This window comes from Colias philodice, chromosome 5 (genome assembly GCF_061535455.1).
Source record: "Colias philodice isolate Cphi_HAF_F1 chromosome 5, ilColPhil1 Martin Lab GWU primary, whole genome shotgun sequence".
NCBI lineage: Eukaryota > Metazoa > Arthropoda > Insecta > Lepidoptera > Pieridae > Colias > Colias philodice.
This window is the reverse complement of record NC_143090.1, coordinates 8,412,523-8,427,154: the sequence shown is the minus strand read 5'-3', so window position 1 is coordinate 8,427,154 and position 14,632 is coordinate 8,412,523. Positions and strand designations below refer to the sequence as shown.

The 14,632-nt window shown below is 32.7% G+C and overlaps 1 protein-coding gene across 6 annotated transcripts in view; it reads left to right on the top strand.

The window, feature by feature from the left end:
• The window catches only part of LOC149488546 (inactive angiotensin-converting enzyme-related protein-like), a 141,041-nt gene that overhangs the window by 109,689 nt on the left and 16,720 nt on the right, over nucleotides 1-14,632 (top strand). For all 6 annotated transcript variants that reach the window (XM_089695120.1, XM_089695118.1, XM_089695119.1 and 3 more), the window contains one exon: nucleotides 11,678-11,876. In XM_089695120.1, coding sequence (XP_089551246.1) covers nucleotides 11,682-11,876 — 195 coding nt within the window. In that variant the 5' untranslated portion in view covers nucleotides 11,678-11,681. The remainder of the gene's footprint in view (nucleotides 1-11,677; nucleotides 11,877-14,632) is intronic.

Here is a 14,632-nt window from a genome sequence, read left to right as displayed (position 1 = left end):
TCTACAGAATGATTTACTGTAGTGTTTCCCAACAAATACTGGCATTGAAGCAGCCATGAAACTTAATACGTTCAACAAACATGTTTTAGATGTTTTAGATGATTCATATCTAAATTTAAATGCAATTCAAAACTTTAATTGTATTTAAACTCTTGTTTAAATTGAAGTGCATATATGCACTACATATAGTTAGTAGTTACTAAAATTTCACTTGAACATTGTGTTGATCATTTGACGGAGAAATATTTAAAAATGGTAAATATTAATCCATGAGTTACCTACACTTTGTATTGTTTCTGCTTGTTGTTTTAATAAAACTTTATTGTGTAAGTGTGTTTATTATATAAACAACATTTAAATATAATAAACGGGTGAATTGAATGAAGGTACTTCAATAATCTGATTCTCTAAATTTGTTTATTATAAAAACCACTTTTTGGTTTACAATATCCTGATTTATTTAACGAGATAAAAATGAAACAAGGCAAAAATGTACCAAACGCTATAAAAGTTACCTACATTGTTAATTTTAATTAATGCTAAAAATATTACGCCGCTCAAATTGGATTGTACCCTTAATAATAAAAGTACTTACCTACTTGTTTTAAAAATTATTATTATAATATTTCTTTCGTCTATTATTAAAGAGGCATTTGCTGAAATTTAATTTAAAATGCCCTAAAATGATTAATATTCTCAATTAGTTAAAACGTATTCCATCTCAGAAAGCGTGAAAATTAATATACGACATTAATACGAAGATCAAAGAATGCAATTACGTAAAACTGCGTTTGAGAAATGGCGGGAAGAAAGTAAAGAAAAAAACGCTCCTTGGGAAACAATAGGATTACAAATTGTTCATCTGATTTCATTATTTCTGATTTTACTTATAACGTTGGAACTGTGATTTATTTTGTCATGTCATATATTATACCTAGATAGCTACATATTTTGTGAATAAATAGTTTGAATACACTTACCTATACGGTTGACTATACGTATGCAGGTAAGTATATTTTAAAGAACCATTAATATTTCAAATTTTTGGTTACAAAGCAACATAATGAAACCACTTGATTACCACAAATAAATCTAAGTCTAGGAAAATCTCTCAAATGAATTTTATTTTTAATTTTCTATGTTTACATGCACACAAGGATTCAAGATTAAAACGAGAATCATTGATGAATCATGTAATGTAATTGATCAATCAATAACCTGTTATCACAATAAATATTACATAATACCAAAAATACGGCTTATCATCTAATGTGTCACTAAAAGGGACAGAGATAACCTAAATCACCACTCATAAGCATTGACAGAAAGAAGGATAAATCAGGATTTATCCCACGAACTGTTTTCGTGTGAGGACATGTGAAACAATATTGGATTATCTGGAAGGTGTAAATATCGTATGTAAAGAGGCTTAGTCAATATCGATATGTGAAAACTTATATCTCCAATGTAAGCTTTGGGTTTCTTTTCCTCATAGTGGTGTATGGGAAATTCTAACTATCTTCTGTTATTTATATTACCTATAACAGATTTAATGATTTAAAGCATAACATTATAAAATTAATTAATTTTTAATCGGGTCAACAAGTGAGATTATAAAATTAAAATTTTACAGCCGCCTTTTAAAATTACGAGTAAGTAGTTAATTGCTCGAGAACCATTAAATTGCGTTTAATACAATACAAAGAGAAATAAGGTAACAATTCACGTGGAAAGACAAAATATTCCCGCGCACGTTATTAAAATAATAACCGAAATGTAACACAAACATTTTGAAACTGGTTCGCTTGTATAAATTACGAAAATTTAAGGTTGAAAAATTCTATCTTCCTTCATTACTCTGATGGGAATGTGATTGTCGACAATGGATAAACAGAGAGCACTTCAATATAAATGGTAAGATTTCATCACGGTGTATGAGCCACGTGGAGCTCGTTTGAAACGCGAAATGTTCTGAACCTATACAAATTGCTTAGAGCGAAAACTGCTCTTAGTCGCGAGACTAATGCGAAAGGTATACGGTTATAAGAAAACGCAAGAAAAATAAGTAACATATTGGTTATATGAATGACAGTAATAACCAAGTTTTAAATTAAGTTCTTATAGGTGCAATTAATTAATTATAATATTAGAAGCAGATGGTAAACATCCTATAACAACAATAATTTCAGTACTCTCCTAAGTCTACATAATGTAATATATTAACCAGAGGGTTTGTCACACGTCTGCACACATAATATATTATGTTGTTATTAGAGTATTACATGCATCGCCTCACGCCACACGTCCGTCGGCCGCAAGTTTGAAACGCGTGTGATAATAAACAGTCGAGCGTAATGAACTGAATGCATCAGGCTAGTTATTAACAGAATTCATATGTAAAAGTTGTAAGTTACATGTATCTAGATTCTGAATAATATGGAATAAGCACATTTTCATTTCCCTCACAAGGTTCATCCAACAGATACCTATTACCTACTGTTATATTAAGGTGTAAAGAAAAACAGACTATAATTTATAAGGCCTGATTAGAGAAGACATACTATATGGGTTTTATTGTGTTCGTCCGTAGAAATATACTCGTATAGGCAAACTTCTGTATACGCTTTACCTTTGCAACAAGACCTGCATCCAGTACTGCTTTAATATATGCATGTAGGCAAGCTTTAAGATCCTTGGCTAGTTGTTACCGAGGACCAAAACCAAGGCTAAATAAACACCTCGTTATATGCAAATGCGTTCCTACTGAAAGTTTTTTACATAATCATTGATTTCTTGCAGACATTTCCGACTCATAAACTCTTTGAAGAACTCCTATCGAGGTCTTTGATGCACAATAAAAAGGTCTATAGGTTGTAACGATCTTAAGTAGTACCTACCTATGTTTGAACATTCAGAGATGGAATATCGTATCGTGAGATTTAGGATAAGTGTCACAGTTATATATGGGATGTTAGTCGCAATATGCGGTCAGTCTATTAATGACTGGTAACTTGGCAATATGTGTGCTTCGTAATTAAAATACTGATATAAAGTATCTCATTTCAAATATGAAATGCTATAACCATAATTGGTATAAAAAATTGAGCTTGCAATATAATTCTAGATTCTAGAACATCAAATCATCAACAGGAAGATTTCAACATTACTTATTCCTGGCTAAAAATGGCATTAAACATAGCCTATGATCACAGACATGTATATTTTAGTAGACAACGCAAGTACCGCGATCTGTATGAAAACCAAGCGTGTCATATTTTTTGTACTGACCTTGACGCGTTATGACGTCACGAGCGCTTTTTAGTGATGGTAATTTCATTTTACGCTAAATCGATGAGACGCCACTCGCGCGGCGATTCTAGTATCGTCCTATCCCATCGAAGTAAATCGAAAGAAATCAGATCAAACGGTTCTAAGAGGTAGACAGATCTATGTCTAAGAGGTAGTTAAATAAATGAATCGTAATCGATTACTAAATCGATTCAAGACAGAAAAATGATAATTACCATAGACAGAGGAATGATAAAATAAAATTATAAACCTTTTAATATTCTAACAAGTAAACTAATGTGTTTTAGCTTTTTCTTATATATGCCCATTGAGTTACCATGTACTACGTACTAGAGAGGCCATCGAAAGAAAGTAATGAAACTGTCAATCAATCAATCTTTATGTCCCGTTGCATCGATCCATTTTTCTTTTATGTTCGGGTTACTTGGAAAACTGAAAAAACAAACATAGTCTAAGCAATAAGGAGTTTTCTTAAAAAACTTCCAAGATGACACTTTAACTAATGGCGTCCATGTCATAATATTTATTTTTAGTACCTTTGTATTAAAATACTTAAAAGTTCTAGGTCAAGTCCTATTAAATGACAAAAAAAATCTATGCCTTTTTTTCTGAAAAATTGCTACTTCAAATTATCATTTTTCTGTTCGATTATAAAATCGATTAGAATCGAGAACTGTTGCATCAAATGAACATCACTAACCACAAAATTGGACAGAAAAATGAGAACAGAAAAATGAGAAGACGCTATTCATTGCTTGTTATCATACGACGCGATCTTTACCGTGCCAAGTAAAAGCCGCAATGTATTCCGAATCATTTCGTATGAGTTGGTATCCGTGTTTGTCACGATCGTTTTCACAGATATTCTTTATTTGATTTTAAAATAAATAGTGCATATTCTGATTAGAAAATTACTTACCGGTGGAAGGAAACATCTCTGCTAACTCGGCCACTCACAGTTGTGGAGTTTCTACAGTTTATAACGGCGCAATTCGGCATTTTACTTTATTCAGCTTCACGTCTTTCCTTGGCGAACTGCAAGCGCGGACTGAGTGTAGGCCAGCGTCAAGTAAGTTTCATAAACTTAGTTTGGACACGGGAAGTACATACACTCGCTTAGTCTATCTTGATACATGTCTGTGCCTATGATTTATCAACGTAGTTTTTGGGAACGTTAGTAAAAAAACATTGATTACGAGTCGAGTTAGGTTTTAAGAAAATAAAAGTTGGCAAACTGCATGCCGTAGAGGACGTTGAAGCTGATATCCTATTAATATTATAAATGTGAAAGTTTGTATGCATCTTTGTTACTCTTTCACGCAAAAACTACTGAACCGATTACAATGAATTTTAGCACACATATAGAGGGTAACTTGGATTAACACATAGGATAGGTTTTATCCCGGAAATCCCACGGGAACGGGAACTATGCGGGTTTTCCTTTGAAAACGCGGGCGAAGCCGCGGGCGGAAATCTAGTATGAGTATAAAGCGCGTCACACACGGTGAAGATACTATAATATATTTTTATGTTAAGATTCTCTAATATAAAATATTACAGTATCTTAACCCGAAATTTTGTGTCAGTGTTTCGGGTCATTTGTAACAGGATGGCGGTTCTACAGGGGTCTTAGTACGTAATGACAAAAAGAAAAATGATGGTCAGAACGCTGATACCGGATACCTTAAGATACTGTAATATTTTATATTAGAGAATCTTAACATAAAATATTAAAGTATCTTCACCGTGTGTGACGCGCTTAAGAGCTAAGATTAACCATGAAAAATACGAAATACTACAAGCTAATGTTATAAATATCCTTCGAGAATTAATACGAAAAGTCTCTTAATGCGATTTCGCTAATTGCGTATCACACCCATTATTCATTTAAAAGGATTAAATATTTAGATGAGATTAGGAACGGGCACGTGAAACACTAATTTACATAATAATCATAACATTTTGTACGCATGTGTATTGTTATGAAATTTAAACTTGCGGAAGTATGAGATTGTTGTTTAACTTTTGAAGCCGGTATAATTCGTGTTGCTGACACTTGTAGGTTGATATAACGTTCGCGAATGTTTCTTCACATGCATAACGATTCAACATCATAATAACTTTATTATTCAAGCTGCAGCATTTCTTATTTTTGAGTAGTTTTTGCACCTTATGTGACAATAGACTACAGGCCCATGTTGAAAAAATTATGGGTCATTTGACCCACCACCTGACCTATCTAGAATGATATAAGAGCATAAAATAATAAGATTCAGCACTATGACGTCACTTGTAAGCTGTCCACCTGAGTGCAGATGAGAATTCGAAGGTTCAGGTAGAGATTTTCTCCCCTTGTCTCCATGATTTTTGTACGGCGTTGCGGAATAATTGATTAAAAGTAGTATAGAAATAGTATGACACAGATGCCGTACAAAATCAAATGACCAAATTTACCCCGGCAACTGTCGAAAAATAAAAATAAATTCCGACTTTGTGGACCACCATTTTTGTACGGCATCTGTGTCATACTATTTCTATACTGCTTTTAAGCCATTATTCCGCAACGCCGTACAAAAATCATGGAGACAAGGGGAGAAAATCTCTACCTGAACCTTCGAATTCTCATCTGCACTCAGGTGGACAGCTTACAAGTGACGTCATAGTGCTGAATCTTATTATTTTATGCTCTTATATCATTCTAGATAGGTCAGGTGGTGGGTCAAATGACCCATAATTTTTTCAACATGGGCCTGTAGTCTACAACTACAGGGATGGAAATTTACTTTTATTTCTTTTTACAGACTTCGTTCTATGTAAACAATATTGGAATTATCAAGCATAAACAAAAAAAAAGAGATATTGCTTAAAAATTTTGCATACCAGAGAATGTATCTTTCGAGCTAGAATTTTTCCATATCAATGTACCCACTGTCGCTGTCACTATGGACGTTTTTATTTCCCGTGACAAACTAACATTTTGCTAACAGCTGCGAAAGTCAGTTTAAACTAGTACATTCAAGCATCGAGCTGTGAACACCATGTATGTAACCATGTGAGTCTGGAAATGGAAAAAACTGCGATGTTGTAGTACGTAGTATATGTACCCCTTAAATAAAATATCACTACAGTCTAAAACCACAGCTAAAACGAAGTCAATTCCCCCTGTCTGTCTATCCCTATGTATGCTTAGATCTTTAAAACTATGGCAACGGATTTGAATGCGTTTAAGATTTTTTAAGAGTGGTTGTCTAGGAAAGTAATTTAATTTGTTAAGTTTTCGATAAAGCCAGTAAAGTATTGCACGCCTCATAAGCGAAGCGTTGAGGTGGGTACTACTGTCACTTCGCGCAAAACATCTGATTTTTCAAACTTAGGGCGTTTGTCCACTACAAGGAATTTTACGGTCCGGCATTCCGATTTTTTACGGTCCGGTATGGCACGCCATTAATCTATATACTAGCTTGTGCACTATACGTAATTTTACTGTCCGACATTTTACTTTTCCCTATTCCGGATGGTTTTTTATGTCTACGAGTCGCTGTAGGTATAATTGTTTTCGAATGCTTGGATTTTACTGTTTTTACTGCATATGCCAATTGAAAGCAAGCTCTTGTTTTACTTTCTTTTAGTTGGCAATGAGATTTGAGAAGTCGGTATTGTTATTTTATATACATTGACCAAGCATTGAACTATAATTATTATTATCTAAGTAAGTGTTGGTAAGTTAAAGTTCAAGTGGGAATAGCTTTAGCTCCTCGTCACCGATTAAAATAAATAAGTGAAACACGCATTTTAAATCTCTTACGGAACTTTACTTTTTATTATAACGAAATAATATAATATTTCACCTTCTATATTTTTTACTCGTTTCTTGTAAAATGCAAAAACAATCATTTATGATAGCATTATACTGCCAAACTTCCTTGAACTGTACCGCACTGATCCGAGTAAAGACGGACAGGTGCACAAGCAATTCATCGGTTTTTTCATGCCACACCGGACCGTAAAAAATCGGAATGCCGGACAGTAAAATTCCTTGTAGTGCACAAGCGCCCTTAAAATGTCTTTTTGTATCATACATTGCACTTGTAAGATAATACATACACACACATATTAAGAAAAAACACTATTTTTAACGTTCATGATATTTTTGATGTCATTTTTGTTATTTAAACTAGTTAAAAAACAGTTTAAAAAAGTTCTGTCTTGGACGTCCGTGTGTCTGTATGTGCGGATCCTTTTTCTTGTTAACACGATAGCGACCGAAATACTTTACTAATCGAGTCTTTTTTTTTCTCTTACGCTTGAGTATGCTCAGGAATAGAACCCTTTCATTTTTCAGGGTCTGATTCGATGTGGTTTAATTGTTATTAAATAAACAAAAATAATAATTAATAAATATTTATTAAAAAAAATTATGAGGTGTGCACTTTTGGATTTTCCAAATTATTTTTATTTTTTGTCCAATTTACAATAATTTAACATTTAGATAAAGTAGTTACGGTATCTTTTTAGTAAAACTTTATTTTAATTTACAAAATTTGGATTTTACCACCTATAGGTAGGTATTTAGGAAGTCTTAAAGTTTTATTAGTACATATTAATTACGAATATCGATACGGTTTTGTTTGTAAACGTTTAGTTGTTTTGATGAAATTGCTAAAAACAAAACATAAATTACAATTAAGAGCTTTGTGCGGGATCTATTTAAGCTTAATGGAGGGTAGAAGAAAAAAACTTCATTATCGCCTGGACGCGACTGGTGTTGCGTCACGAGTGTCAGTCAGCCGGCTTAATTGGATTGTGATTAACTTAAAATTTGTTGAATAATTGGATGCAGCGAATGTATTTTTTAATGAGAAAATTTTCAAATTTTTGTCCATTTTTTTCCGAAATTTCTGTTAGTAAATAGTGAAAATTATCTTATTACTTTATGATTTTTCGGTTTTTACACATTAATTCTAGCGATTAACGGATAGACGATATTTAAAGCTTAAGAATTGTTCAGGGTAAACGTAATTTTCTCAATAAGAATATGATTGACTGAAATGTTTTACAGTCCCGTACTTTTTCAACTTCCATTTTTATCATAGAACTTCGTAAAGAAGCGAAGTCACTTTAATATAAATAATATAATATTTTTAGATTAAAATAATATCAGTTACTGTAAAAGGTCAGAGGTGTGATTCAATGACAAATATACGAGTAAATGACAAATGGTCTATATTTAAGATCTTATAAATTTTGAATACATTTTCATCTCTATTTATCTAAATTCTAAGCTTTCGAAAACTTCAATGGAACATAACAAGAGAAAGCAATTTCGTTACGAGATTAAACTATAAAAGGTTTTTGCTCCGCAGAATACACAGACGCTACACAAATTGTAGGCTCAATAAAAGATGATGGATCTCTTAGCTTTTACGCTTACATTAGGTAAACTAGAGTCAGAAATTATGTTTAGGGGAAGTTAATCGATTCAATGAGCTAAAAATAGCAAATAACGGTTGATGGTTCTAAAAAGTGGTCGCTTTCATAATTCGTCTCGTGGTTCAAAAGATAACAACGACGCGTTGTGGCAAATACAAAAAGAACATGATGGCATAGACGATACTTTAATTTCTACGTTCAGTTTAAGTTTTTGCTCCTTAACCTTCCTTATATTTAATCAGAACAGTATAAAATTGAGTAGGTACGTACTAAAAATAAGGATATTACGAAAAGTCATGGCAATATTACATTTAACTAAGTATGAAGGGCATATAATATGTATGGTTACTGAAAACAAACTGAAATCAGAACTTGTTATAGAAACTCTGTAACAATATAGAAATGGCAGAAACAATTCCAATACTAGTGTTATTAATTAAGAAAAACGAAAATTTACAGAGTTACAACTATTTTCAATTATTTATCCTTTGTTCTGTTTTGAACTATTTGAAACAGAGTGCGCAGTTGTTGTACAAAGTTGAACACTGAAATTACTCCGTTCATTGAAAGTAAAACTAGATGACGCAGACCATATTCACTTCCAATATTTATAAAAATCGTTTCAGATTTAAATGCTTAAAAAGATAATTACTCAAATAAAGTTTCCCTGAAATAATTTCATGTTCGACCTGATTTTAAGTTCAAGTTATAAAAATATTAAACTGTATCCATTTTTATTAAATTATTAATTAGTTTAAGCATTAAAATGCTGATACCTAAGGGTTCTAAAGGGCTAGCAATAAACAGACATTACAAACGTCTTGTGCACGAGAGAACTACTGAGCACGCATAATTATTCTGAGGTTGTCTTAAATCTAACAATTTTTTTTGTATCCGCTATAATATACTTCAAATAGTACAAAAATTGCAAACAAAAAAGATTTATGAAATACTAGAGGTCCGCCCTGGCTTCGCCCCTGGTACATATTATTTCGCAATAAAAGGTAGCCTATGTCCTTTCTCGGGTATCAAAATGTCTCCATACCAAATTTCATGCAAATTGGTTCAGTAGTTTAGGCGTGATTGAGTAACAGACAGACAGACAGAGTTACTTTCGCATTTATAATATTAGTATGGATTATTATGTCTCGCCTTTAAGTTAGGATCGCTAAAAGTCCACTTCGAAGAAACATTTAGTTAAATTTTAATTTGCTTTTATTTTATTTCCACTAACAAATAAATGAGTACAGTGGCAACGTTTTACTGCGAGACCCCTTTCATTAATTTCACTCTGGTTTGTCATTATTACTCTGCACTAAAAGTAAAGTCCCTGAAACTTATAAAATTTCGCCTGAGATATATCTTCATTTAATATGTCAGTTACAATATGTCTTGGAAAACGGCTCAGAAACTTTGTAGTTTAGAAGTTTAAACTAATCTTAATTGCAGTAATTTATCGAATTAGTGCTCAAAATTTTCAACAAAAAGTTTGACTTACGCTTATATCTATAATAGTTAGCAAACTATTTAAATCATCTAGAGACTAATCATTTTAAGTACGTCTTTAAGAAAGTAAAAAAAACATATTCTGAAAAAATAGTAACTCATGTTTTAATTTAACAATATAAGTAGGCAACCACAGGTTTGGAATTAAACTGACATTTATCTATTTGTATTTTTTTACTAACGAGGCTCAAATATACTTACCAAGCTTTTGTCAATACTGCAAAGTTAAATATCCATAAGTACCATAAATTAGACGAAAGTGTAAAAATTTTATTTCATTGATTATTTTATTTCTTTCTCAAGTCTTTTGTTGTTAGTATTGTCAATTTGTGATTTAATACTCATTTTAAAAAGATACACGTCTAAGCCATAGCTTCAAATAGTTATACCAAAATTACGATTCTCAATTAATTATTGTTACACACATGTCGCCGACTCATATCGCAGGAGTTAATCAAATTGTCGCCCGACCCGATGGCGGAGTCAAAGAAAGTTTAATTAACTTAATTTTGTGTCAATAAATTAGTTGCGGTACAGTCGAGGCGCAAAACAGTATTTCATAATTAGTCAACTTTTACAACATCAAAGTCAATGTAGTAATTATCTTTTTACGAAACGAAGTGTTTTAATACGACGTGAAATTAAAAAGGGGCAATAAACAAAAAGACTTTGGTATATTTTGGAAAATAAACTTTTACAAATTTAGATGTTTTCCATTATTCTCATACTAGGACTAATGTACCATATTATGTATGTGTAAAGTCTGTTAACGTTATTAATATGGAAATAAGTTTGTATGTAATATTTAATTATCCGATTTTTAAATAAACATAGTGAACTAATATATTGTTACTGAAGCATGAGCTTTATTAATTACTCGCATCAATAACTCATGCATATTAATTGCATTAAGTTTCCTATATCACATTACTTTATAAAAATGACCTATAATTAGCAATATTGAATAGACGTGGAAATTATTTAATAAAATGCCTTTTTCATAACGAGATAATTGTGTAGCGACAACCGGACGCGCGGCATATCGTCAGAGCGACAACTCGATTTTTACGCGTTCTATCAGACAAAGCCATCAGCGATATGATACATTACGGTGTCATAGAGCTGCGCCAGGTTAGCGCTCTGACGCGTTCTATAAAACAAAGCCATTAGAATAACCTAACATGTCAAGTAGAAATCGTAAAAGTGTGAAACCACAGTGTGAAACTTAGAGGTAACATCGTGATTTTTTTTATCGAGTCAATTTTAATATTTTATGTTTTTGATCAAACAGAATCCTCGAAAATATCATCTAGTTTGATATAGATTTTATTTTTTAGACTTTGTCAAGAAAATTACACGTATCATCTAATAGAAGATTGGTAATTTTACTTTATACCCACTTTTAACTAATAATATTTTCTTTTGTCCCCAGTACAATGCGACCAACACTGCAACTGCTAAGCGTGTGCTTCTACGCCCTCCTCTCCAGTGGTACCTCCAGTGGCGACGACAGGCGGTGGCTGGTCTCCCTCATCGACCTGGTGGAGTTCGACTATCAGGACCAGTGCACACAGCGGGCCACGGCAACATGGGAAGAGCTGACGGGGAACAGCAAGGGACTTTCTTTAAAGGTAAGGATAGTTATCTACGAAACTGTATGATAGATAATTATTTCCAGCGAATAAAGGTGAACAAAATAGCTTACCGACTCCTTAATTCAAATGATAGGCACAATAATATAACAAGTAGAACTATCACTGGACTGAAAAACTGTTTTGAGAATGAGGTAGTTACACTTACTCAAATAGATCTCGATTCTCGTTGTTATCGAACAATATTTTTGAATATCTTTCGATCTAATACCAAGATATAAATCACATTACATTAAAAATACAAGTAAGAAAATGTTATAAGAAACAGGCTTTGACCGAACCTTTGAATTTTACCCACACTAAGCTGATTATTGTTAGTCAGCCGTGCGAGTGTATGAGCTTTTGAAATCCTTCAATAAAAATAGTTATATTCCATCTACACATAATGTATATGTACCTTTAACACTTTCTACATAATATATTAAGTCGACGTACACCAGTGTGTGTCGACTTAATAATATATGTAGATTGCTTCTTGTCTCACCCATAGTAACTATATAAAAGGGTTTGAACTTGTGTTTTTCGCTTTATCGTAGCAACGCCTTTCAAGTACCCATCTCAGAGATTTAATTAGTTCTACTCCTTTTATTGTAAGTGTCGAGGCCATGCCATCTATCAAACGATATATTATACAGATATAGTATTATGTCGCAGATGTTTCTCTTTTATTGCAAAATATTCAAATTTATGTTTCCTGAACGTATTTGGTTACTACTTCTGCGATGTAGACACTAGACAAGTATTAAAAAATTCTAGATTATTTTTCGACGTAAATACCTAGATAAACATAACGCACATAAAAAAGAGAATTTTAAATATAATTTATTTTATTTCTCCATGCGTCCTTTGTTTCATATATCTCATTTTAAAGAAAAGTTAAATAGCCTTTGAATTTTAAACTTTTAAAGTGCGAAGTGAGAAGACTTAAGAATAACAAAGAAAGCGAAGTTTTAATAACGCATTGTTTAAAATCCAACGTGAGGAAAATTGAGAAGTTATAAAACGTCGAAAAAGGTTGGCTACAACTTCATTAATTAGTTTGTAAATAATTGCAATTATTTGCTTTCTATGGTATTCTTTTTTTTTCAAGTGGGGAAATCTTGCCTAAGATACCCACGGCTCCCGGGAAAGGAGCCGTGGGTTATGTGATATGTCGGATTCCCACCGACTAAAACCCCACCAACGTGTACCAACGCGCTGCTTTAGACGGGATTCGCAATCTTCCGCATGTCCCGCCCAACAGTTGCCCGTTTCCAGGCCTTCCGCCACTTGCCCGTTTCCAGGCCATCCACCAAATGCCCACCAAATCTATGGAAATCTGGAGCTATCTTAATTTATAGTATGTAATAACTTTTTTGTGGTTTGGCCGACCTTTCAATTTAGCATTACATTTTCAAGTTCCTTTCTTCAATTCTTTTCTTGTTTAAATTTAACAATCTGCGGTATAAATTTATTTCTCTGGAATCGCTGTAGGGTCCGTTGGCCCTAAAGAAATAAAACCTACGAAATTAAAGCCCTCGATACGCCACTAAAGCTTTTCGTATCTTATCTACGAAGTCTACGAACCGCAAATTATATTATTTCTCCAGTAATTTTTTTTAAAAGTTGTTAACGATAAGTCGATTCCAATAAACAACTTATTCGTATAATTGATAAATAGCTATCTTGTTAAAAAGTTATCGTGTTCTATAGAAAATATTTTTATTGTTATAACTTTCAAAGTCTTAGTGAGAACTAGCTGTAATTTGTTATGCCAATTGCTTTGGATTTAATGATTTTACTTATAGTAGGGGAGCCCAGGATGCTAAATGTGGATTTACTCGAGCGTCACGGGAACCTATTAGAATTGGTAGATTAGACCATAGCGAGAAAAAAAGGTCCTATAATGTTTTCACTTTTAGCGGTGGGGAAGGGTTTTTTGATTTTTTTTAATTTAAAAAAGAAAAAAATTGGCTTGGAAATACTCAAGCGCGTTAGATATTGATATTTTGCATGCTCCAGGACGTCACTGAAAAAAAGTATACGTTAATCTGACGATTTAAGTGGCGATTTAATCGCTATGAAGAAAGGGTAAAAAATTTAAGTAATATTATTCGAGCGCGTCAGATTAATATATGGGGGGGTTAATTACAATATAAGAAGTCCCCATTTCGCTAATCTGACGATTCGAGCTCAACCTTAGGAAATTATGGATTATTCAAATTTTCCAGCGGGGCCCCTGAGCGCACCCACCAACCATAACTGCTCATATTGACTAGAGGTACTAATGAATAGCTAAGGTACCGTCCCTTATAGTAATCTGACGCGCTCGAGTAAATCCCAAAATCCCCTCTTGGGCTCCCCTACTATTAAAGATAAAATAATGTTCAATTGTTTTTTTGTAACATGGGATTTTATATCCATGAATATTTACGGAACAATCGTAAAACTATCTGGGTCAGTCGAATCGAGACTTCGAATAGAATAATGTCATAAAAACGTTTGTCGTACAAATTTTTTCTTATGTAATCGGAAAATAACTTCCTTGACTCCAAAGCCTTGTAAATTACCGATCGGAAATCAAAGAAAACGTCGCATTGTTGATGTTATATATCGGCGAATTATTAGTTTGTTTTGATGTTTTATTTATTTTTATCGTAAATTATTACTTACGTACTTTACGAATCAGTGTTAATTAAATAATAATAAATTGGTTTTTAATAACATTTGTAAGATATTTAATCAAATTCCTATAC